Here is a 25,215-nt window from a genome sequence, read left to right as displayed (position 1 = left end):
TGCACCAGACAGCACCTTGCTCCCTGTGCGAGGAGAGGGAGACGGAGGGAGGAGCAGGCAGGAAGCTCTCATCCACCTGAGCCAGCGGGGCTCTGGCAGCCTCTCCCCACCGCCGGAGCATCCTGCATCCCAAGCAGCCTCTCGGGCAGAGGCAGGGGGGACCCCGGTTCTTTCCGTCTGCTGGCTCTCCCCATGTCATCCGGCGTAGAACACAAGCTTCCTTTAATCCTAGCCTCTGAGCTGGCAGAATCCAAGGGGGGCAGAGGTGCGGGAACCGTCTAAGACACCACTCAGAGGAGTCCTGGGTGTCACACCTCCATTTGCAGGAGAAGTCTGCATTGTGAAGCTGAACTGGTAGCAGGAGACCTTGGTTCTAACTCCTCCTGAGCCAGAGGCTCTGGAGACCTCAGGCTAGTCACTGCGCCCTCCTGGGCCTCAGTTTCCCTAGCCGTAAGACTGAGAGTGGGACTCAGTCATTCTTAAGGATGCTTCCACAGCAGGTGTTGGCAAACTCCAGCCGACAGGCTGAACCCTGGTTTTCTAAGCAAGCTTCCACTGGAACGCAGCCATCCGTGCCCTTTTGCTTCTGTATCTCTGTCTGTGGCTGCTTTCCTGCTACAACAGCAGACCTGAGTAGCTGCAACAGGGACCATATGGCCCCCAGATGGAAAATATTTACTATCTGGCCCTTTACAGAGAAAGTTTGCTGACCCATTTCTGAAGTATTAACGCTCTCCTAGGCTTGATGGACTGGGCTGGTGTGGCTCAGATCTGATTAGAACAATTGACAACAAGCCCCATCCTAGTCTCTCTACCCAAAGACACCAGGGTGGGTCCTCCTCCCATGAGCCCTGCCCGAGTTTGGACAGTGGTGGCAGGTCGGGCAGTTTCAGGAGCCGAAGCATGGTGCAATGGCGCCACCTGCTGTGAGCGCCTAAAAGCACTTGTGCCCGGAAGGACCACTGGCCAGCAGCTCTCACAAGGCAGGGCAACAGCTCACAGGAGCAGACCAGGCCTCAGAACCATCGCACATCAGCGCTGGGATCTCACCTCCTCCCTCTCCATTTTATAAAGAGGACTGCAGTCTAGAGGGGTGGTGCGGCTTTCCCAAGGTAGGTGAGCAGAAGGCCCAGGTCCCAGAGGCCCATAACCCTTCTGTGTATGGTCCACGGACAAGCACGCAGGCACACAGTCCTGGCCGGGAATCCTAGCATGGCCGCTCATTTAGGGTCTCGGTCCTGTGGCTGTTAAAGAATTTTCAAAATACATACTTAAATGACATTTAATCTGTTACCAATATTGACTTGATCCTCAGAACAACTCTGAGATAATTATCCCCATTTCACAGATGAAAAAACCATGGTACAGACAGGTTAGGTAATTTGCTTAAGGTCACACAGCTAGTAAGTGACAGAGTCAATATTCAAATCAGGCTGTGAAAGCGTTAAAGTCCCCAGAATATGAAACTCAGTACCTATTTTTTCCCGCCTGCAGGTGTGGTGGGGCCCTAAGAGAGGGCACTGGGGCTCAAACAGGAGCACGAGAGACATGGGAGGCCTGGAGTATGACCAGTCCCCCCAGGAAGGCCCCAGGCAGGGAAAGGAGGGGAGAGGCCAGGCCCACACCGCCCTGCCTGCCCCCATACCTCCAGGCAACACAAGGTGGCCAGCAGACCGTAAACCCTTTATTTCCAAACTATAAATAGATCTGCTCTCTGAGAAAATATGCTCTCCAGGCGATGAGGCCCCATCTTCTCCATCTCCCATTCCTAGCTGTCATTGAACCCCGCAGTTCAAACCCAGTTATACCTCTGAAATCACCACCTTGGCTCTCAGAGCCTGGCAAGTGGCTGCGACGCCAGCACGGCTTGGGCCCCGCTCCGGCCAGGTCTGAGGCTGGCCTGGCGCTCACCCCTGTTTGACCAGCTCCCTGCCCTGGCCCACCACGTGGTCACATGCTCTCGAGGCCCAGCCTGGGAGACCCCGGCCTGCTGCTCCCCAGCGGCTGGGAGGAGCCACCCGGGTCCCCAAGCTGCCGACAGGTGTGAAGGTTGGGGAGCACCCTGCTTCCAAGCTGGTGCCCTGGCTGGTCACTGCTGCCCCTGGGCCACAAAGTACCCCTCCTCCTCCTCGTTGTCCTTTTCCTCCGGCTGGCTGGTCCGGAGCAGTAGCTCCAGGTCGGGGTTGGAGCCCAGCCCCTTCAGGGGCTTAGGGCCGCTGTCACCTGCGGACAGAGGCAGCCCAGTTACAGACCCAGGACCGGCTTTCTTGGTGTGGCCTGATGTGAGCGTGTGCTCAGGCCCCCAGGCCCCCACCCACCCCCGGGAGATGATCCCCGTGACTTCTCGGAGGAGTGGCGGTGGCGAATCACCAGGCAAACTTCCTCAATGAGAGGAACAGTCGGTGCAGAGGCAGCTGAACTGTGCAGACCAGACCGCAACTGCTTTGGGGAGTCAAGAGCCACCTGCCTCTTCCTGGCAGGGCTGGCGGAGGGGAACCTGTGGGGCTAAGAGTCACGGGGAAATGTCATCAGGAGACGGGCTCTGGTTACCTCTGGAGTGCAGGGCTTTGAGGGCGATGTGCAGGGAGATCCCCGAGAGGCAGAGGGCGAAGCCCAACCAGTTCAAGAGACTGATCTGATCGCCCAGCAGATGAGCTGCCAACAGCAAAGTGCAGACTTCCTGGGGGCAGAGAAGCAGGAAGGGGACGTGCTCGGGAGGAGGAGGTGGAGGGCAGGGGCACCGGGCACACCCACAGGGTAGAGCCAGACCTGCCAAAACTCCCGGGGCCTGGGCAGGCTGGCCTGCAAGGCAAAGGCGGAAGCCTCCCCAAGCTCAGCGAACCAGCCTGTGACGCTTTTTCCCCCTTTGTGTTACTGAGATGCAGGAGGAGGTGCTTTTCACAGGGTTGTCGGGATTAGCAAACAAATCCAGGCTGGGAGCACAGGGTATCAAGCCCACAGCCATGCCCACAGGAATGAAGGAAGCTGCCCTTCCAGAAGGCACCTGCGGATGGAGAGCCTCTGCTGCCACAGGGGAATGAAGTCACACCGGGCTCTACAGGACACACATTGGTCACGGGGTTTTTCGTACACACTGACTGCAAATGGGACCTGTCAGATGATTCATTCTGAGAAGCACAGCTTATGCCTCATCATTTGGTTGGCAAGACCCTCGGGGAACCCTATACTTCTGGTTTTAGGTAACACTGCTCCAGTATCAGTGTCTGCCTGGTCCATGGCTCTGAGCAGGAAAGAGTGAGAGAGGGTGGGGGAAGGAAGGGGAGACTTGATGAGAGGAGAGGGTAAGGGTGCTGCTGGACAGCAGTAAAGGCAGGATTGGCGAACGCAAGGCACGCGTGATAAAACCATCCCTTACTGTGCCCATGGCAGACATTGCCAATCAATCACAGAACTCTACACTAATGAGTCTGACTGGGGGCTTCTCAATCCTGGCTCCAGGCCAATGCCAAATGACCAGAGTTGGCATTCTTGGTAAAACGTAAATGCATCCCAGGCCTAGTGGAGTCAGACCTGGCTTTGAATCCCAGCTCGGCTACCTCCTAGCTGCATATCCTTGGGTACGAGCAGCTCTTCATGTCTGTTTCCCCATCTGTGAAGCAGGGACGTGCACCCCCGCCTCAGAGGGCCACAGTGACGGAAGGAGTGCGGGTGACAGCAGAGTGCACAGCACCCTAACTAGGCACTTCCGTCTCTTCTCTACAGGGCTCTGGGATGTAGGAGCTGGGACACCCTCAGGGGTCTCCCCTCTAAGACAGGGCTGGAGTCACCTCCGAAACTGTACCTTAAAAATGCCAGCAATGGAGAGAGTGAGGCTGGAGGTTCTGGAGACCAGGAGGAACTCAGAGAAGCCCAAACCAAAGGCGAGAATCCCGCCAAGGAAGAGGCTGCCAAGCACGCGCAGGAGCAGCCCCGTGTCCTGGAAACGGAAGATCTTCTCAGACGTGGACAAATGGAGACCTGGGAGCAATGGGGGGAGAGAGTGGGAGGCCACGTCCTGGGTGTGCCTGCCTGGGCGGCCTCACCCTCCCCAGTGGCCGGGTGAGCTTTGCCACTGCTGCACTGCACACTCACTACACCTGCTGCCTGTCTGAGGCCCTGAGCACAAGGACGGAAGGTGTCAGAGAATCCCACGGAGGTGGCCTGAGACTTGGGGAAACCAGGGAAGCCCCGGGGCAATACAAGCCAGAGATCCTTATAGGGAGTGATGGGGAGGCTTCTGAACCTCTGGGCTAGAGTAGAGGGGGCTGGCACTGCAGAGGAAATCGGGCAGAAGTGCCTTGCTCCTTCATACGTCGTGTACCTACCCGTCTTTGGGGGAGCAGAGGTGGGGGAGGGTGACTTCATGTGGCCTTGGCAGCTGTGATACCCAGTGGGCCAAAGAGAGACGGGACAGCCCATCACATGAGGACTGTCAATGTCCTGGGCCACTGGAGGAGTACCTTAATTTCAGGTGGGTCACCTCTAAACAGGGATGAAACTCTATCTGTACAAACCTTCTCCATTTAGTTACATAGCTGTGGGGTTTAGCTGAGACATGCCCCCTTTCTGGACCACAGTTTCCCCACTGATTAAATGAAAGGGTTGGGACTAGACCGGACAATATAATTTGATGAACAGTTCTCAAAAAGTAAACACACACGCGTACAAAGACATGACAAAACCGCAGTCCCTTGTTCCAGAGACACCCACACAGGCCTCCACGCACCAAGTTGCGCTTAGACTTTCAGAGGACCCTTGGCCCTCCAACACTGGCCATCTGAGAGAATGGTTCCTTTCCCTGCAGGAAGGGCCCCTGGTTTGGAAGCAGGCGTGAAGCTGAACCCCAGACTCGGCAAATGGACACCTGTGGGAGCAGGAGACTGGCCGAGTACTGTGAGATTTTTGGAGGAAAGCGCCAAAGAAATGCAGAGGGACAGTCCCCCCGGGCAAACAGCCTCCCGAGGTAGGACATCTTGTCTGGTGCTGGGCTCAGCAGTACTGCGAAGGCATTGGCAAACTGAAGGCAATTCGGGGAAGAGCAACATGAGTAATGAAGGCGCTTGGGGGATTAATTTACCAGAAAAGATTAAAGGAGCTAAATCCATGCAGCTCTGCTAAGTGATGACCACCAGGGGCTCTGGGATGAGGGTTTGCAGAGAATGGTGGGGAATGGTGTAACACCCAGGAAGGGAGGGAGAGTGCAGCGTTTGGTGCAGGGGGCATAAGGAAGGAATGGAGAGAGATTTTAAAAGGGAAGAAAAAATGAGGTTGCAGAAAAGAAGTTTCCTGGACAACGGAGCTACAGAATAATTTTCTCCGAGAGGTCTGAGACACTTCACTGCTTGGAACTTAAATGGATGTGGGACGGAATTCTCTGTAATGACCCCGAGGACAGAAGGGACTCTGAGAGGAAGGATAAACAGATAGGGGACGAAGACTAATTCCAAAACACGGGGGAAAGGAAGGCGGTGGCACCGCCTGCCTCCCCTTCCCCCAGTCCCCCAGCCTAGACACATCATCCTGCCTCTGCTCTGGGAGACGACAGCCGAAGGGGACTGCTCACCTGCCTGGGCGCCTGTGTGCCACCCTCTCCCCTCCCCCTCTCCCTTGCCCCAGAAATGTGCCCTTGGCTGAGGCCAATCCCCCACACGTCTCCCCACGTCTGAACCTACTGTTCCCCCTTCCAGGGACGCCCGCCCCCATCAGGCTGTCAAAATCCCATTCATTCTCCAAAACGCACTGTCTGGGAAGCCTTGACCTGCCTTTCCACCCCACCATCCTGGAGCAATTCATGACCCTGTGCTCCTTCTAAAAGAAAGAACACATCATGGTTAGGAGGAAGGACGCCGGAGCCAGCTGCTGGATCCAAATTCAGGTGTGTTTATGAGCCATGGGACCTTGGGCAAGGCTATCTCTACTTCTCTCTGCCTCAATTTCTTTCATCTGCACGATGGGGCAGTAACAGCACTGGCACACAGGCTTTGGGGGAGTATTAAAGGAGTTAATATGTTTAAATTGATCAGAACAGCCCTGGCATACCTTTAGGGCTGTCTGCATTCACCGTCATTACCGCCTGGTGTATTTTACATGCGCTTTCTACGTAGCATTTATTGTGCTGGATGCCAGCCATTTGGTTTAAGTGTCTGTCCAGCCCCCAAACCAGGCACTGCCAGGGAAGAGACCACCATCTCTGATCTCCGTAACCTCTGCAGCTACCACAGTGATAGGCTTGGAGCGGGGATGGGAGCTTTGCTGCACTGAGGTGCCCCCGAGGTGGACGACCCCACGTACCTTCAAATACGGCAAAGAGAGGGAAGAGCCCCAGAAACATGAGTGGCTGCAGGTGGAACATGGTGTCGATGGGGTTCTGGAGCCCTGCAGAAAGGGACACGGGTGAGCCACCAGGCCCGGCCCGCCTCCACCCCGCCTGGTGCCTGGGCCCCTCACTCACCAAGTTCCGCCTTTTGCAGGAGCATCTGGGTGAGGGTCCAGCGAATACCCCCGATGAACGAGGCACCCAGCACCAAGGCAAAGCCCTCAGCGTTGAACTGTGTGGACTTGTAGGTGAACATGAAGAGGCCCCCGGCGATGAGAACCACCACTAAGACCAGCGCCGCACGCTGAAAGGATGGGGAGCAGTTGCAACCACCTTGGGGGTCTCAAGTTCATCGCACCCGGAGTTTGGGGGCCAGCAGCCACCTTGGCTGCCCCTGGGGCGAGACACCCTTCTACCTGCCCCACCCTGGGGTCCTGGCCAGCCCCTGCCCGTCGATGTATCAGGGCTGACATCCAGCTAGCATGTACCGAGATCCTGAAATACGGCAGTGCGTCCCTACAGCTGTCCTAGGTCCCCATGTGGCCCCAATGGCCCCCCAGGACCCAGGAAGCAAAGGGCTCTTGCTGTACAGCGGGGAGCCTGCAGGACCCGCTGCCCCTTGAACCCTGTCTCCTTTGGTCACTGCTCCTGCCATACCAGGTTCTAAATACTCTCAGTAGTGCCCTGTGTCTAGGTCTTTCCTCAGCGAGTTACCACCACCTGGGCTGGGCTCATCTCCTCGGTCACACGCAGTGACAAGCCACTGCTCAGGTTCCCCTTGCTATTCTTAGCATCTGTGGGGGCAGGAGGAACACAAGAAAAGCTGGGGCCTTACCAGCTCCTCCAGCTTGAAGATCAGAGAGAAGATCAGGATGAAGAGGACAGCCGAGGATTTGGTCATCGTGTACCTGCGAGGGAAGATTACCCATGACATACCGCTGGAGCTGGGGGCGCGGACCCACAGCGCAATCAGTGGGCTGGAAAGGGTCAGGGGGAGACCCCGGACTTCCCTGAGGGCAGCAGGGCAATCTGGATACAAAGACCAAAGGAAGGCGGCCTGAGTCATCTGGGCTGATACCTGACCTTTAATCAGAAGAAATCTATGTCTAAGAGGCCTCTGATTATCACCAGGGAGAAACTGAGCTTTCTGAGTCCTGTTATTTACCGACTCCTCAGCGCAGACCAGGATAAGGCGGGAAGAATGAGAGAAGGGGAGAAAGAGAGAAAGCAGAGACTGTGCTCGCTGAAGTGCAAAATCTGAGACAAGAAATAACTGTTCCGCCTGCCCCTCTGTGCCCCTTTCTCCGCTGCCCTGTCACCATTCCGTCTGAGCCCCCGGCTTCCCCAGGCCGCCTGGCAGGGAGGCACAACACCCCCTCCGTGCCTGGCTTACTGCAGAGGCTGGCGACTTCCAGGCGAGCTGCTGGGTGCCAGGGAGGCGCGGAGAGAGCGAGGGGGTTGGGTCCCAGAGGGCAGTGTGACGGCTGGCCCCTCGGCCGGGCACACAGACACGCTGCTGGAATGAGCCCCCAGGGAGGTGGCGGGCGTGGCCGGTACTCACAGTGAGACGGTGATGTAGAGGAAGCTCCAGTTGGACAAGCCCACGTCAAGCGCCGTTGCCAGTGCTGCAGAGACACGGGCCCCACCGGACACGCAGCCAGGGCAGGCCGGTACGGGTGCGCCAGCGGTGAGCACACCTCGCTGTGAGGCGCCTGAGTGCCCCCTGCCTTGGCCTGTAGGCCTGCCTTTCTCTGGGGTCCTCCCCGCCTTCCTTTCTACCCAGCAACTGAAGGGTTAACTCCTGGCCCCCCCAGAAGGGGAGGGGGCGGCAATCCTCCACCTGCTGGTAGCGGCCACTGCGGCCCCCACTTGTTGAATACTTGGCACATCCCCCTGAGGAGGGAGCGGTGTCAATCGGACCCTGAGGCTCCCCGACTGGAAGCCCTGCAGTGGCTCCCGCCTCCCTCAGAGTGAAACACACGCTCTGGAGGACCTGGTCCTCCAGGATCTGGCACCGCCACCTTCTCGGGCCGCCTTTCTCCCCCTTCCTCTTACCAACGCTGAGCGCTCAGCCTCTCGAGACACTTTCAGTTCCCTCTCGGACCCACGCAGCAACCTGACCCAGGCACATGAGTGCCTCCCCTCAACTCCCGCCCCAGGTCTCAGCCCGCTCAGCCCCTGCGCCCGAACCCTCTCGCCCGGCCGCCAGCCGGTTCCCTCCCCTGTGCCCCGTGGCCCCCAGGCACCCCCTCTGCCGCCCGAGGGCAGGCGCCTGTGCCCTGCTCACTACTGTCTCCAGGCCTTGGTACCTGCTCGGTGTGTGTGTTCAAGGTTGCGGGAACAACCGGCCACTGCTGCACGGCCCCCCATCCCCGCCCTGGCCCCCCATCCCCGCCCTGCGACGCGGCCGGAGTAAGAGGCAGCAGGAGGCAGCAGCCGGGGCGGGCGCGGGAGGCGGCGGAGAGGAGCGAAGAGGGGAGGGCCTAAGCTTCAAGCCACAGAGGCTTCCTTCCTTCTGGTCCGGGCCTCTGGCTTCCTGAGCTCCCTCCTCCTGCCTCCAGGGCCCTCCCGGGACCACCCCGCGGGCAAGTACCTGTGGGAGCCACTCTTCTGAGGTAGTCGGTCCAGCTCAGCACCACGCGGGCCCTGTGGCTGGAGCACTGAACCAGGGCCCTGGACAGGGCAGAGAACAGGAAGATCACGGCCAGGTGCAGCATGGTCATGAAGAGGGGGAAGTGGAAGCTCTGCACGGAGCCCAAGCACAGAGCACAGACGGCGGCACTGTTACTGCCTGCCGCCGGCCCCCCGGCTCCTGCCTCCTGCCTCCCTCCTCGCCTCTACCTGGTGGAGGGGCGCTGCTTCAGCAGCTCACGAGGGTGCCACAGTGTACGAGGGGCCTTAGGAACCTCACGTCTCCCCAGCTCACCCTCAGTGTCTCCCCCTCTCCTGATTTCCCCTCCATCCCAATATTTAAGGGGAATCCCTGGCGTGGCCCTGTCGCGTCGCTGGTGTGAGTGGCTTCCAGTGTGACTTGTTGAAGCCCGTGCCTCCTGCTGTTAAATACTGGGGGGCGCTGTAGTCCTGGCCGCAGCCATCTCCCACCCGGCCGGGCTGGCGGGGCCCCCGCGTTACCTTGGTCAGCCACTTGTTGTAGAAGGTGATGCCGATGGAAAAGCAGTAGTAGAGAAGGACCAGCCCCAGAGTCAACACCGCCCTCCACACGAAGGCCACGTCGAGGGCCCACCTCCCCATCCGTGGAAGCTGCAGCTCCCCGGCTCTGGTCAGTGGGGGCGGACCTCTCCTGAAGATGCCCGCAGGGCCCGCAGGAAGGGCCAGTCGAGCTGGACCCGTGACTTTCAACAAGCGCGTCTCCTGGCTGGCGCTCTCGCTGCCTCCATGATCGGGAAGCGTCCCCTGAGACCCAGACTCTGTCCTCACCTAAGGGGCTGGTGGCCCGAGCCGACCCTCTCCATGATCAACTGTGTACACGACTCGCCGGATCCCAGGGCTGAGGCTAGAAAGAGGAAAAGGCCGTTCCGGTGGCCCTGGCAGGGGGAGGGCTACCCCACGTGTCCACCCCAGCCTTGGCCCGCGGGGAGTGCAGCGGGGCGGACAGAACTGCAGGGCTCACAGCTCCCTGTCACATCCACTCTCCTGTCACCTCAAGCTGTTCTCCATGAATTTCCACCAGAGTGACCTTTTAAAAATGTAAATCTGATCATGTCAGAGAAGACTGCAGCCCTTCAGTAGCTCCCAGGCTCTTACGACAAAGACCAAAACCCTTCCCTGGCTCAGAAGGCCTGCTCCGCCCTGTCGGACTCTTGGTGTCCTCGTCCTGCCACAGGGCTTTCCTTTTCCCAAACACATCGGGCTCTTTCCTGCTGCCCCAGGGAGCTGAACGCTCTGCCCACCCTTCATTCCTTCCTCAGCAGATCCTACTTATCTTCAGCTCAAATGGCATTTCCTCAGGGAGCACCGCCCCGCCCTCCCCATGGGCCCCCCTGAGATACAGGCTGCTGCCACGGCTCCCCTACTTTTCCTTCATCGTGCTTGTGTGAGGCTGTGTCCCCCAAGGGGCTGTGCGCTCCGAGCACACCGGAGCCGGTGTCCATGTCAGCTTACACCCACCTGGCACACTGTGCGTTCCCTGTATGGTTTGGTGGCTCGATGCAAGAAAGGGCACATGATTTTCAGAAGACGGATCTGGGCTTTAAGGCGTTGAAAACGAACTGGTCAGTACTAGGGCGTCAACTACCAGTCAGTCAGAATTTGAGCTAAGTCTATATGCCATAGTTTACATCCTTTACCAGAAAAATAAATTCATGACCAAAAAAACAAAACAAAACAAAACAAAAACCGAACGGAAAAGCCACACCTCCCATGCCCTAGCCTCTAACAACCACTCCCATGGAGGCAGTGCCTGCCTGAGGGTCTTGCCAGAGGGGACCACTCCCTGCCTCCCTATCAATCCAGCCAAGCCTAATGAGTGTCCAGAGCACGCAGGCTCGGGGAGACCAGGCAGACTCGGGACCAGTGTGACCCACCTGCTGCCTCATCTCCTCCTCTGAGACATTCCCCCCTTGCAGAAATGCCACCTCCTTCTGGAAGCCTTCCTAGAACCGTCTGATCAGACATACCTTACCTCCCCCACCCCTGGTCCTTTCTAAAAGGAGAAATCACATTCAGTTCTGTACTCTGGAACCTGGCTTACCGTGTCTCCTTCCCCAAGGCAAACTGGGAGCTGGCACAAGGCTTTGCCCAGAGGACACCTTAGGCTGTGGCTCTCTTCAGGAAACTCTGGAAACCTGTGCTGTTTTGGGGAGACTCTCCTAGCTTTTAGTGAGTCGGGAATATGGGAGAACAGTCCACATAACTAAGAACTGTTCGGCACCCTGCATAACTTCAACATTCACAGAGGTGAAAGATCTATTTATAATTCCCTGAACTTACAACCCAACTTTGTTTCACATGTAACACAGAGCAAATTTTCCATGGGTCTCCTAGGCACTAAAACGTCCAATAATACCTATACCACGTACACTGAGGGGAGACTGAACAGTTTTTGATAAAACGGTACCACGAGTTCCCAGTCTGGAAAAACCACCTCATCTACAGACACAGCAGGCATGGTTTTCGAGCTGCCAATGCGACATGGCTGCAGCCACCTGTGCTGTGGCTTTCACACTCCCAGAGGTTCTACCAGAGGTGAAAGCGCCCACTGCTTCTTTGTAGCTTCTAGTATCGCAGGGCCCAGGAACTCACATATTGAAACATTTTATTATCAATTACCTTCCTTTTATTTCTCTTTTATATTATGGTTAGGGCATTGTCAATTAAAAAAAAATTATGTGTAGGCCATTTTCATTAACCATAAATTTCCTTTGTGAATAATAAGGGGGGTTGTTACTGAAATATCTGTCGTTCAAAAGAAGGTGTTGTATCCAGTGGGTTGAGAACCGCTGTGCTAGGTGATCTCATGTGGTCCCATTCCCTGAAATGTGAGCTTACATCTCCCCAATGTGGATCCCTCTCTCCGACCTCCTCAACTCCACAAGAATATCCAACTGCTTCCTTGTCCTTTTCGGTTCAATGTCTAACGTCAGGTGTCTCACACATAGCCTGTCCAGGGCTGACTCCTGTTTTTCATCCACTCTCCATCCAAACCTCCTCTTCCCACCTCAGCCAGGGGCACCATCACCTGGTTACTCAGGCCAGAAATCTTGTTCTCACCCTTGACTCCTCTCTTTCCCTCGGTCCACATTCAATCAGCAAATACTGTCACCTCTATCTTGAAAAAATATCCCAAATAAGGTCCCATCTCCTGACCTCCACCACTACCGTCCGAGTCACCATGCTCCCTGCCCTACACAATGCACTGGTCTCCTGTATGGTCCTCTCTGCTTCTGCCTGCACCCCTCACAGTCCGACTCCTCTCCCCCAGCCAGAGAGTGGAGCACGGGGGCACCAAACCTACATCCAACAGAACTTCAGGCCCACGCTCTTTCCTCTATACCAATGTTTCCCAACTTGGGCATTATTGATATTTGGGGCCAGATAATTCTTTGTTGGGAGAAGGCCTGTCCTGTGCATTGGATCCCTGGTCTCTGCGTGCTAGGTGCCTGTAGCATCCCTTCCCCTTCATCCCAAGCTGTGACAACCAAAAATGTCTCCAGGTGTCGCCAACTGTTACCCGGGGGCAAAACGGCTCCCTGGTGAGATCGACTGCCGATGTCCCACAGGCAACCACGGGGCGTGTTGGCACTAAGGGAGCTTTCTCCTGGCACTCCCTCCCTGTGGTTCCCCCAGGGCTCCCATGCCAGGACAGTCTGCACTCTCCTGTGAATCGACTTCTTGCACCATGTGGCCTCCGGTGTGGTTCCTGCTCCAACACTGCCATGCCCTCCCTCCACCGTTCAAACCCCACCCTTCCTTCAACGAGCCAGTCCAGGTGCCCCACCTGCATTAAGTCCCCATGCCCACCCCAGCCCACACGGAGCACCTTCTCAAAGTTAAGAAGGCTCCTAACTGGCGTCCCCGCTTCCTCTCCCCCGCTACAGCCTGGAGTCCACCAATCAGCCCCAGAGGTGGCCTGAGCACAGAAAGCAGGCCAGGCCCTCTGGGGACCCCGACTCCTCAGCAGGCCCAAAAGGAAGGCCTTCCACCCCCTGGCCTCTGCCCATATCTGCAACCTCATCTTCGCCCCCGCCCACCCGCCACGCTGGCCCCTCGTTTGTCCAACACATCAAGCCTGTGTCCTTCTCTGCATTTGCTGTTCCTTCTGCCCAGTACAGTCTTCCACAGACCTGTGCTTGGCTGAACATCCTGGGCGAGGGCGAGCCCTCCTAATCCTCGTGGCACCTCCCACTACCTGACGTTTCCTTGTTTGTCCACGTGTTCACTGCCCATCCCCGACTCCCACCCCACCGCGGGATGCGGCCTCTCCAAGGGCAGGGCCGGGTCCGCGTGATGCCCGCCTGGATAACGTCGCGGGTGCTCGGGAAACGCCGGGGGGAGCGCACACGAGCGGAGGCCCGGGCCCCTCTACGACCGGGACACTGAGGCCCGGGATGAGGAGCTCCCCGGGGGACCCCGAGCCGCGGCGCGCGTCGCCAAGCCGGGACCCCGCTCCCAGCCCCGCCCGGGTCCACCCCCCCGACCCCGGGAGCGCGCAGAAGGGCCGCCGCGCGCCCACTCACCTCGGCCGCGGCCTCTCCAGGCCCGGATCCTCCTGCCGGAAGTGCGAGGCCGAGCGCCGCCACGTGGGGGCAGTCCTGCCGGAAGCCGCTGAGGGCCGAGCGGGGGCGGTGCCGGGGGCCGAGCGGGGGCGGTGTCGGGGGCGGGGCGGCGCTCGGGGGCCGGTCCTCCTGTGCCGTCTGCGGAGCCCAGGGCTGTGCGCTTCCGCAGCTCGGGAGCTCCCTGAGGCTCGACGCCGAGCTCCCCCTCGTTCGGTGGTTGTTAGTGTCTCCTGCGCTCAACCAGGGTCTCGGTCTGGAGCCTCGGTGCCTGCTGCAGAGCCCTGCGCATCGCGGGCAGCCAGAAAACAATCACCTACTTACAAATTAAATATTTACCGTATTCCAACCCAGTGCTGGGCAACCATGGAAACACCGAGCTGGATCTCTCCTGGGCTTTTTCTTCTGGGAGCTCAAGCCAACTGGGGAGTGATGTCAGAGGCATTAAATTTTAGGACTTACAAGATCCATGGGAGGGAATAAATAATAAACATTTGTGAAACATCTTCCGTGTGCCTGAAAACTTTATAAGAATGATCTTAATTTCATTAAGTTGAGTAAGGGGAGAGCATCCCAGACAAGAGGAAATAAGGAGGCGAGGAGAAGGCTGGAACCTGGCTTGGAGTCCACTTGTTTATAAGGAGAGTTAACAAAAACCATGGTTGGAAAAGTAGCCAAGGGGCAAGATGCAGTAGTCCCCAAAATGCCAGCTAGGGAGCTGAGGTCTTACTCATCTTTCAGGATGGATTAAAAGGGGCAGAGCAGGTCGAGAGAGAGAACCATTTAGGCCAGGGCAGGCTAGGGTTGCAGAGTGAAGCCCAGTTTGGGACTTTTTGCCCCTCCTGGATCTGTGGCTCTAAGGCTGGCTGCAAACAGGAGTCCTTGCAAGTGACTCAGCTGGGCTCCCTGCCCTCTCTGAACAGAAGGCTCAAGGTCAGAGTGTAAGCAGTTCTTTATGCAGACCGCTGCTGCCCCGCCCCCGCCAGCTGGCATCACCAGGCATTCGTTCATTCCGCACTTACCAACACCTACAATGGCACCCAAGCTCTTGGCTTTATTGAGTCCTCAAGGCTGCATGTACTTTCTATGCCTTTTGAAAGCGCATGTCCTCACCCCCTTCTCCTTCAGAGGCAAGATAAAGTATCTACTTCATCACCGCCCTCATTCAAGCCTCCCGGCTACCAAGGCTGAGGTTTGAGCGACAGAGACAGTGTAGAACACCAGCTGGCAGGCTGGGCACTAAGCACCGGCAACACACAGGGTGAAGAACATGTCTTCTTTGTCAGGCACAAGTACTCGAGCTGTTCCCTGGCTGTGTCCCTGGCGGGGAGGAGAGGGAGGCCATGTCCTCGGGGGTGTACAGTATGCCTTTCCCTGCTATACCGGGCGGGCCTGAGTGGAAAGCACTTTGTCCTGGTGCGACAGTCTGTGAGCATCCTTAACCAGCAGGCAGGTGTGTGTGCGTACGTGTGTGTGCAGGCATGTGCGTGGTGGGGCAGAGTCGCTCAGGAGGAGGAAGGGGCTCTGGGAAGGCGGCTGAGGGCTCTAGCTGGAGCTCTCCAACGTCTCCCAGACACAGTGAAATGAACGCTTGTCAAGGTGAAAGCTCCCTTGGGCAGGGAGCAAGTACAGAGAAACAGCTGTTAATGGGAACCAGTTTGTACATGAAAGAGTATTTATTGAAAACATGGTTACTGACAGGAAGCTCCTGGCCACTCTCAGGTTACAATCTTGGCTCACAACTGGAAGTGTTACCTTTTTCTTCTTTTTTTTGGCCTCCCATTTTATTTTCCCTCAAACGTTCCATCCTAGGATAGGTAGATCTTATATAAATATATATACATGTCTGTATAAGTATGGCCTATAGTAAAGAAAATATATAGTACACTCTTCATTGGGCAGTACCCACCATGCTAGGCTACCAATACTGAATGCCACTGTGTCCACGCGTGTCCAAGGAGACGGGCTGTGCGTGTGGTTTACAAGTGCTACAGCACCAGGGAAGCCTCACTGGCACAGCTGTGGCCTCCGCTGGCCCCAGCCGGCTCCCTGAAATCACGGCCAATGGCAGAAACCACAGCACTGGGGGAGGGAGCAAGGGAGGCTAACCTCCCGACGTCTGGAAGGCCAAAGGAAAGCAAACCGGAGGGGCCACAATTCAGGTGAGGTGGGAGGTTTCTCCCTGCGGAAGGAAAAGATATAAATGGGGCGGGAGGGGAGTGGAATCTAGTGACCTCACCACAGTCTAGACCCAGGCTTCATCTGGGCTCTTCCTTGAGACTAAGAGGGTGGGACTTGGCCTGCATGTCTCTGACTTGCCAGGGTGAGAGACAGAGCTTGTAGGGAGACACGTCCATCTGCCCAGACAACTGCGTGGGCAAGAGGATCCGGTGGCATCCGGAGACCAGAGATGTCAGAGATGAACCTCAGCAGCACGTTGGCCCTGGACGAGGCCAGGTGAGCCCTCACGAAGACGGCAAAAGCAAGGGCAAGGCATCTACTGAGCAAAGGCCAAGGCTTCCACTTAGATCTGAGACACAGGCCCGGGTCACCCGAAGGCAGCCTCTCCAAGGCTCTCAACATGCCCAGCACGTCTGTCCTCTGGGGCAGCCTTTCCTGGGCCAGCTCTTGCCCGCTTGGGGATCCAGGCAACTGGCGAGCAGGCTCAGGAAGAAAAGGTGAGTGGCCGTTGTTAACTCCGGTTCAAGAAGCAGTTTCTTGGCCTGGAAGGCAAGGGCGGCTGCTGTTTATTCCTCACGGCCCGACCCCAGGCTCCCCGGTGATGGGGAGGGCAGAGCACCCTGCCTTCACGACTCAGAGTGGGCAGGGACCAAGAGGAAGCTCCGGGTGGCCCGAGGTGGGTCTGAGGAGTGACTGGCATTGACTGGCCACCACGGTCACTATAGATTCTGTACAAGCAAAAGACAAGGCACCAGACTGTGAGTGTTCCTCCTGGGCCGCAAGTCCCTTGCTGGGTACCGTCAGCTCCGGCTCTGGGCTCAGCCGTAGTGATAGACGAAGTCGTAGCTGCTGGGCTCCTTGGGCACTGGCGGCGGGGCCTCGGGGATCTGGATGTTCTCCAGGTCCAGCAGCCGCAGCTTCATCTCCATGCTCAACAGGGTGTCCAGGTCACTCTTGGTCAGCTCGCTGGACATGTCCTTCCCCAGAAGGGCACTGAGGCCGTCGATCCAGATGCAGTACTGTGGGTAGCAAGTTGCAAAATGTCACTGGTGGCCCCTGGTCAGCGGGAGGTCCTGCCAAAGTCGCTTTGCTGACAGGGCTCACACAGCCTCTTTGGGCCCTATTCAGTACAGGCAGGACTTTTCTGGGATAAGAGCAAAGGTAAACTGGGAGGTGATCGTTCACTTTCTCAAAAGACCTTTGGATTTTTGTAAGGGATTTACATTTAAACTCCCTAAGATAATATGAAGTGTGATTTTTAAAAATGCAATTAATAAATACAGCAAAACAAGAACTAAGAACAGGGACATCAACTAGTTTCTCTTTAGAGAAACCTGAAATTGCCCCCGAAATTTGTAATGGTCGGGGGGAACACATATTAGGTAAAAAGGCAGGAAACAAAAGGAATCTCTGTAGAATCTCAATTTTGTTTCAAAAAAAGTTAAAAAAAAAAAACCATGTCAATAAATGTTAAAAATAAGTACTAGAAAACCTGAACTTGAGGGTCTCATGACAAGAGGGAATAACAGAGAATTCTCAACCCATCCCTCCCTAACTCCTCCTGTTCCATCTTTTTCCTGCCTTTGCTCACCTGTCTCCCACCTGCTAGTTCTTCATTTCTTCCCAATCAAACTCCACTGGCAGCTCAGGCCCTGCCTAAGGGTCTCCTCTTCCAGAAGCCCCACCTCCAGTTCCCTCCACTGGCTCTCAGAGCTCACCAGACATGTATGCTCTCAACCACAGCTGCTTTTCAATATCTAGCATCTTCTAGTGCTACAGCTGAAACTGTAGTCCCCGTGTAAAGAGGACCAGATCCACCTGGCTTCAAAGCCCAGGTCAGATCCACTACAACATGTGCCCCAGAGCCCTGGAGAGGGAGGATCTGTCAGGCTCACTTGGGTGGGTGGCCATGCAGAAACTGAAAAGAGGAGCATTTTCCTAGTTCCAGGCAAATAAGTTATCCCCACTTGATCCTGTCTTTCTAACGACAACCTACCACTGCTGCTGAGAGTGACCTGGAGAGCCCAGCTCAGGGGGAAGGACCCCCGGCATGGCAGATCCTTGGTGTCAGCAGCCGTCGTCACCCTCTGGGGCCCCTGCCTTTAGGGCTATGTTTCTGTTCTGCCCACTCCTCCCCTCCAGCTGCAGGCACAGAGAAGGCTTGGCTGTCCAAGGCAGCGTCACGCTGCTCACCTCATACTTATTAGGTGCAATGAAGTTTAAGGTTTCGTCGGGGTCATACAGGATGGAGAAAGCCAATTCCAGCACCTCCTAAAGGAGAAAGGGTTTCAGTTATTTGGAGCAAGGGAATGGCCTGAGCCCTACATACCAAGAGCTTGGTCAAAGTCCTAGTGACTTGGAACCATCGCCAAATATGCTGATTCAGATGTGATGTCATCAAGGTCCCAGGGCTCATGCACAAATGTGGCTGGAGATGAGGTCACCGGTAATCAACCCTCACTAACCCACCTAAGTCATGCCTAGGATGTGGTGATACTTTTTAAGATTGGAGAAAAATCATTTCTCAACACTCGGAACCTTTGAATGTCAGAGTCCACGACTGTATATTACCTTATATATATATCTGGGTAATTAAGCTGAAAGTCTTAACAGTTTAAAAAACCACCAAAACAAAACCAAACTGTGGCCAAAAATGGCACGACTTGAGCATCAACAACATAACTGTAATGACTGAAACAAATATAATACGCTTAAATCCATGAGTTCACAATACCACTAAAAAACAAAGCAAAACACATGCACAAAATAGGTCACTGTTGGATGATACCAGGGAACTAAGTCCTTGTTTTAAAAGTAGGTACATAAAAGAAAAGAATCAAGCGTTTATCCTCCCTTCTTATAAACTGTACCACTGGGAAACCACTGTAGATGATGGCAAGTTTCTCTTTAGAGAAGTAGTTCGACTAATAAAAGGGATGAGAGCCCTAGAATATCACTAGTTTGCAAACCTTAATTTACTAATGAAACGAGGCACTGAGCCTCCAGAGTCTGCTAACATCACAAAAAAGACAGACAACCAGACATTATGTGCCTCTTGATAGAACAGAATACCATCTAGGAGGGAGTCTGGCCAAAATAAAAAGGTCAAGCCTGAACTGGATCAAGCCTCTAGATCTCTCTACCAATTTACAGATCTGGGACAGAGGAATGGGCTCAACTACACCACAGGGAGACCATCAGCAGATTTCAGACTCTGGGAAACTACCAAACAAGCAACCTGGTTTCTTCAACTAATAAACTGCAAAGAGAGGGGGAAAAAAAAGAGCTGCAAAAGATGGAGGGGGAACTTATGAATTAAGAAACTTAAAAGACTAATCACACTGCAGAGACCCTATTTGGATTCTGATTTAGCAAACAAAGTGGGTATGAGTGTGTGCATGCGTGTGTGTGTGCATGTGAATACACATAAACACATACATTTTTATATAGAGAAACGATGACATTTTTAAGACAATTAGTAGAAAATCAAACATCAATGGAATACTCGATATTAAATAACAACTTTTTATTTCCTTTTAGGTGTGCAAATAGTACTGCGATTATGTTAAGAGAGTCCTTATAATTTAGAGATTCATTCTAAATAGTTACAGAAGAAACGATGTAATACTTGAGATTTTCTTCAAAGTAATAAGGGAAGAGGGACAAGTGGATGGGTAGACTTTGCCCTGGTTGATGAAGCTGGGTGAGGCGTCTATGGGGGTTCTATCTATCTTGGTGTCTGTTCAAATCGTTCTTAACAAAACATTCAGGATGAACTTAAAGTGAGACAGCAGGGGGGCGAGAGGTCACGCACCTAGAAAGCAACCACCACCGACTACGCTCCACGTATCATCGTGACAGCACCTCAGACTCGGGGCTGCCTCTCCACTCACCTTGTTCTGTTTCAGAGCACTTTTCTCTTTCATGTGGGGACAATCTTTCCCAGTGACAATGGCCTTAATGTCTGCAACAGGAACTGATAAATGAGGGGAATTAGTTTCTGGAAGCTTTATGCTGCAAGTTGGTCCTTGCATCAGTGCTGGAAGGGACGGCCCAGCCCCCAGACCCACAGGGCTGTATGAGCTCAGGGAGGGTTCCCTGCTCCGTGGTCGCTTTGCCTGGACTCTGGCCTGCTGCGCTGTGTCAAGTCTAACTGGGGGTGGGTTCAGGGCTTTTGCACTGTCTGCCTAAGGAAGGGGGCCTCAGACACTCACCTCACTTCCACTTCGTGGCGATAAAGATGACAACGGCCACCAGAGCAAAGGCAGCTAATAATTACTCTTACCCCCTGCCAGCCATTGTTCTAAGTGCTTTACATATAGGACTCATTCAATCCTCTGATAAGGGAAATGTGGCTATTATTCCCATTTTACAGAAGAATCCAAGGCAGAGGGGAGAATTAACTTGTAATTAATTAGAATTAACAGCAAAGCCAGGATGTGAATCCAGGCAGTCAGGCTTCAGAGGTTCTGCTCTTAACCACCGCCTTTCAATTTAGTCTTGTATCACCCTTTACAATCTGCAAAACCCATTATCTGTGATCTCACTGAATTCTCCAAACAGCCCCTTGAGGTAGGCCAGGTGGAGATGACCTCTGACCAATGGGGAAATGGGTTCAGAGAAATAACTGGCCCAAGGCCAGATTACCAGTTTGAAGCAGCCAGGACCAGAACTCAGGTCTCCTGACACCAAGTCCAGCTACCATGACACCCCAACAGAGAAATGAACTTACTTTTCTCCTGCAGGGATTCAAATGTCACCTCCCCTTGAGGGTTGTCGTCCAAGTCACCGTAGTGCAGGACCTTGTGGTTCAGGGCCAAGCGGCAGTACCAGAAACGCTCTGGAACACAAGGGAAGCCAGGCAGGTGAGCAAGGACACTTCCGGGAGAGGCCTGGGCACACGAGGGGCAAAAAGACGACTCGTTCCCTGCCTGCTCCCGGCAGGGACTGTCCGGGCAGGTGCCCCCCGCCCAGTACGGCGGCTCCGGGCAGTAGGGACAGATGGCCCCAGCGCCCAGGCCCTCAACTCACCTTGCCTCCGGCGATTCCCAATCTTTCGGAAGCTGCTCCCCTCACAGAGCCGGTTCAGGCGTTGCTGCTTGATCAGCTCAAGGATCTCGGGCTGGATCTTCTCCCTCAGCTCCCTGCGGTGGACGTGCACCGGAGTAAGGAGAAGGTCACGGGGACAGCAGGCCTTCTGAAGGGAGGCAGAGCTGGCACTCCCCCCGCCCCGCCCTCCCCCATCACGGCACTTACACAATCGGCGGGGACTGGAAGTCATCCTGACTCATCCTCTCGGACTGGCGCAGTCGCAGAATCTCCGAGTAGCTCAGGCTCCGCAGTTTGCTCTTGAACTGATCCAAAGAGTTGGGTTTGGAGGGCAAAGCCCGAGTGATCTGCTCCCGGACTACCTGCATAACCTGAGAGAGAAGAAGGCAGCCGCCTCAGCCCTGGTCTGATAAACGGATGCCAGGCTCTGCCCTCCATGGTCCTGAGCACGGTGGGTACCACAGGCATCCGCTGGGCGAGTAAGAGCACTGATTCTCTACTACTATCTCTTCTTAGTTACGCAGGACAAATGATGGATGGTGACAAATGGATTTTTTTTTTTTTTGGCTGCACCATGGGGCATACAGGATCTTAGTTCCCTGACCAGGGATCGAACCCGTGTTCCCTACAGTGGAAGCGCAGAGTCTTAACCACTGGACTGCCAGGGACGTCCAGACGAGTGCTTTATTTCTCATACATTCTGGAGTCAGAGAGAAGCAGGTTCAGATCTCAACTCTGTGCCTTAATCTTTTCCTTGAGCAAGTCACTCAACATGCTCAGGGCCCCACCTACTCATCCTTAAAGCTAGAGAAAGGAAGACACATCTTCGATAGAGGTTGCCACAAGCATATGAGACGCTATCTGGATGCACAGTGCCTGGCACACTGTAGTGTGTTCAAAACCTGTGTTAGTTCCCTTAAAACAACAACAGCTAAGTAAAAAGCAGGACACCATCTGCACATCCAGTCAGCTCCCCACCAATGAAGGAAAAATCTATAGCAAAAAAAAAGACCAGAGGGGCTTCTCTGGTGGCGCAGTGGATAAGACTCCGTGCTCCCACTGCAGGGGGCCCAGGTTCGATCCCTGGTCAGGGAACTAGATCCCACATGCATGCTGCAACCAAGAGTTCGCATGTCACAACTAAGGAGCCCTCCTGCTGCAACTAAGACCCGGCACAACCAAATAGAAAAAAAAAAGAAGACTAGAGGGAAAGATAAAAATGGTCATTGTCGCTGGATAGGGGAATTATAGATAACTTTTTCATCTTTATATTTCACAAATTTTTTACAATGAGATGAGCAGCTTCAAAAGAGCCAACTCCTAGATAATCAGCTTTTGAGGGCCTAGCAGTGCTGTCAGAGAGTGGACTCAGAAAGCATCCAGAAATGGCTACTGGTAAGTACCCCTGACACGCACTTCACTGCGGATCCACCCCGATGTCTCCACAACATCTGCGGTTCACGAAATTGCCACAGTGCCTGCACAGGTAAGTGCTCGGTAACCCACGGCTATCACTGTTATGTTTATCCTCCTGCCCCCGAAGGAAGGCGGGAGGGGCCGGTACTGGTCCACTGGGCAAATGAGGGGCCCAGCAGGGAGACACCTGCTCAGGGTTACAGAGGGGACTGATGCTCTCAATGCCTCCGTCTTATGACTCAGCGCTGCAGACCACACTGTCCTCCAGCTCAGGTATTCCCCAGGCTCTGGCCAGCTGTCACAGACTGTCCTGGGATGGTCTCAGCCCACAGGCCTCACAGCTCTGTGACACCGACCTTGTTGAAGTCCTCGGCTGTTGCCCTCATCTCCTTCCAGGTCTTGTTCAACAGCTGGATGCAGATTCCAAAGAGCTCTTCAAACGCTCGGTCATGGGTGAAGAACATCGGGTGGTAGTCGTTGCGCCCTTCATTTGCTGTGGAAGAAGAGAAACAGGGAAAGGATGAAGCTGGGAGCCCATGTCCATAAACCTGGGATCCTCCACACCAAAGTCCGGAGGAACAAAACCAGACTGACGACCAAGAGGGGTGGTGGATGGGGGCGTAGCTACTGAACATGCTAAATCACCAGCTCAAACAAGCCACAGCCACGACTCCCATAAACAACTGGAGACGGATTACAGCTCTCTTGGTAATATTTTAAAAAGTACAATAAGGCTGTCCAGTCCCATGGACACCTAACTCTATACCCTCGAGTCTCACCAGGCTCCTGAGTACAAGGAATGGCTGAAGGAAGGGGGGAGCCACACAGACTTACGCAGTTCCCCAACCTGTAGGATCTCACAGAGCATTTTGGTGAGCTCAATGGCACTGCGGCCGAAGGGGCACTCATGTTTGTCTTCTCGGCTGCTGTTCTCCAAGACGATCTGTGGGGGGAAGAGGAAAGGGAGGGTGAGGGAGGGAGGGAGGGAGGCAAGCGATGTGGCATCAACACAGAGAAAGCTGGTCCCCAGCCTTTACCCGGATGTAGGTGTCCTGATGGACTTTCGCCAAGTACAGCATGTTGTCCAAGGCCAGCATTCCAGGAGGAGTCTGGGTAAAGTCCATTGCTGGGTTGATATGGTTCTGTAGAAATAAACACACCTGATTTGAGACTCGGTAGACCCTGCGTGCGAGCTCACCTGAGGGGGACCCCAATCACCCCTCCACCATATGCCTCCCACACGTCACACCTGCCTCTGTTGTAGCTCTTGTCACGTGCCCATCTCTACTACGAGGCTGTGAGCTCATGGCCACTGGACTGTGGCTGACTCATCTTACATCTCCCGTGCCTAAATACTGCTGGGTGCTGAGTAGATGCCCAATAAGTATTTAACTGAATTAGCTCCATTCTCAAGCTGTAGCCTATCACAAAATATCCACTCCAGATTTTCAAAGAATCTAGCTGCTTTCATGAGAGATCCCCTCTCCACTCATTTGGCCGACCTCCTGGGCCCTCCTACAGATGGGTTTGTTTCAAGGGGCCAAATGTTGCCATAAACTTGTGAACCTGCCATGGCCAAAGCAAATCAAGTGTCAAGGCTCCTCCAGCTTCTTAGTGTCTTCTGTTCCAGGGCCACCATCATGTTATGAGAGAGGGTTGTCAGGGTTCTGTCTGGGTGGCCCTCTGACTCCCTGTCAGGGGAGAAGGTCTACCAGTGTCCATGCTCTGGGAAACTCACAGTAAATCCCAGCATCTTGTAGTCCTTGGTATACATGGCTTTGCGTTTTTCAGTCCCACTCCCGGGGACGTTGCTAGGGTCAGACTCTGCATCAAATGCAATCCTCCTCAGTTCAAATATAATGTCTCTTTGAGCCTGGGAGGTGAAATAGACAGTCAGCAGGTGAATCAGCTAATCAAGGGAAACAAGGAAAAGAAAGAGTGGGTAGAGCTTTTCCGGGCAGAACTCTGGCCCCGATCGATCTTTTGAGGAGGCATCACCTCTAGCATCGCAGGACAGAGATGGGCTTGGCCCAGTCACCCAGCAGAAAGGGATCATGGTGAGGCCCAAAGCTGACACAACTAAGCACAGTTCCTGGCACACAGCAGGTGCTCAATACACAGGGTGGAATGCACCACATCAAACAGCACACGATGCCAGCCAGGAAAGCTCCGTCCCACTTAGAACCTACCTGGTCATTGGGGTCCATCTTGGTCATCATCCTTTCTTCCAGAAGGTTAAAGGTCAGGACTTGCAGGACATACAGCTGATGGGCCATCTCGGTTTTGATTGGGCGGTTCCCTCGGATCACATGCTGGGAAGAGCAAAGGCAGGGAACAGAGGGTTGAACTGATTTTTACTGAAGAGTCACATCCATGCTGGTGAAAAGACAGTATGCTGGGCAGGGGATAGGGTTTCCTCCCCCACACAGGGACTTCAAGTTCCAGAAGGGGATGCAACATGAATGGGCCTGATTCAGGCAGAGATGATTCACTGCAGGCCACAAGGGCACCATCTTTTTTTGTGCACGCCCCTGGCCGGGGAAGTAACATTACGATGCGGGAGATCAGCGGCTGGACCTCATTCCAATCGATCCAGACAACAGAATGTGCGTGAAGAGTCGCTTGTAGAACTGGACAGTACAATTCTTTTGTTTTCCCTTAGAAAAATAAAATGTTTTGGATGGCCTCACCAGGTAGAGGGGTTCTGAAAAGATCATTTTCTTTCAATCATCTCGAGACACCTACACAAAGAGGGGCATCTAATGCTCCTTGTCCGGCCCCCTTCTCTCCTACTGGTGTCCCTCCCCTTCCCTCTGCTCATTCTGGGTATGTCCCCCTCCCCATGTCCCCACACCACATCCCTCTCCCCTCCTCTAACTCTATCCTCCCCACCCCCTCAGCTCACCACCTCCTCCCTGACGCCCACCCACCTGAGGTCCTTCTCCACCTCTCATGCTCCACCTCTGTCTTGTTCTACATGCCACACGCCCCGCTCTGTCCTCCGGGCTGACCAACGCTGGT

General features: G+C 54.8%; 2 protein-coding genes across 13 annotated transcripts in view; both read right to left on the bottom strand.

Annotated features, from left to right (window-relative positions):
* Positions 1-1,266: 1,266 nt before the first annotated feature.
* Positions 1,267-13,583, bottom strand: SLC35C2 (solute carrier family 35 member C2). Of its 4 annotated transcripts, XM_036826569.1 has the most exons (11): positions 13,513-13,527; positions 10,445-10,524; positions 9,449-9,830; positions 8,910-9,060; positions 7,878-7,941; positions 7,152-7,224; positions 6,452-6,620; positions 6,292-6,375; positions 3,803-3,978; positions 2,551-2,680; positions 1,267-2,223 (listed from the first exon to the last, which is right to left on the bottom strand). In XM_036826569.1, the coding sequence occupies exons 3-11, from the start codon at positions 9,566-9,568 to the stop codon at positions 2,090-2,092; spliced, it is 1,101 nt and encodes a 366-aa protein (XP_036682464.1). In that variant the 5' UTR covers positions 9,569-9,830; positions 10,445-10,524; positions 13,513-13,527; the 3' UTR covers positions 1,267-2,089. The 4 variants fall into 4 exon arrangements, with proteins under 4 accessions (XP_036682464.1, XP_036682466.1, XP_036682463.1 ...); XM_036826571.1 differs by lacking the exon at positions 10,445-10,524 and having other exon boundaries at positions 8,910-8,989; positions 13,513-13,583; XM_036826568.1 differs by lacking the exon at positions 10,445-10,524 and having other exon boundaries at positions 13,513-13,581.
* Positions 13,584-15,205: 1,622 nt separating this feature from the next.
* The window catches only part of ELMO2 (engulfment and cell motility 2), a 38,344-nt gene continuing 28,334 nt past the window's right edge, over positions 15,206-25,215 (bottom strand). For 5 of the 9 annotated variants that reach the window (XM_036825459.1, XM_036825460.1, XM_036825461.1 and 2 more), the window contains 11 exons: positions 24,384-24,506; positions 23,933-24,067; positions 23,232-23,336; positions 23,029-23,137; positions 22,551-22,687; positions 20,986-21,149; positions 20,761-20,873; positions 20,462-20,569; positions 19,623-19,705; positions 17,923-18,000; positions 15,221-16,748 (listed from right to left, as the gene is read on the bottom strand). In XM_036825459.1, coding sequence (XP_036681354.1) covers positions 16,548-16,748; positions 17,923-18,000; positions 19,623-19,705; positions 20,462-20,569; positions 20,761-20,873; positions 20,986-21,149; positions 22,551-22,687; positions 23,029-23,137; positions 23,232-23,336; positions 23,933-24,067; positions 24,384-24,506 — 1,356 coding nt within the window. In that variant the 3' untranslated portion in view covers positions 15,221-16,547. Of the gene's footprint in view, positions 16,749-17,922; positions 18,001-19,622; positions 19,706-20,461; positions 20,570-20,760; positions 20,874-20,985; positions 21,150-22,550; positions 22,688-23,028; positions 23,138-23,231; positions 23,337-23,932; positions 24,068-24,383; positions 24,852-25,215 lie in introns of all 9 variants that reach the window. The other 4 variants (XM_036825462.1, XM_036825464.1, XM_036825465.1 and 1 more) reach the window with 2 other exon arrangements.

Source organism: Balaenoptera musculus, chromosome 15 (assembly GCF_009873245.2).
Source record: "Balaenoptera musculus isolate JJ_BM4_2016_0621 chromosome 15, mBalMus1.pri.v3, whole genome shotgun sequence".
Classification (NCBI taxonomy): Eukaryota; Metazoa; Chordata; class Mammalia; order Artiodactyla; family Balaenopteridae; genus Balaenoptera; species Balaenoptera musculus.
This window is presented reverse-complemented; position numbering and strand designations above follow the sequence as displayed.

What these genes read in the sequence shown, in the direction of transcription:
- SLC35C2 (XM_036826568.1), bottom strand. Translation starts at nt 9,568, where the DNA reads ATGGGGAGGTGGGCCCTCGACGTGGCCTTCGTGTGGAGGGCGGTGTTG. An exon ending in CAGAAGAGTGGCTCCCACAG is followed by an intron (nt 7,942 to 8,909) that starts GTACTTGCCCGC and finishes GTGTCTCTGCAG; the next exon opens with CACTGGCAACGGCGCTTGAC. An exon ending in TCTCTTTGCCGTATTTGAAG is followed by an intron (nt 3,979 to 6,291) that starts GTACGTGGGGTC and finishes CATTGCTCCCAG; the next exon opens with GTCTCCATTTGTCCACGTCT.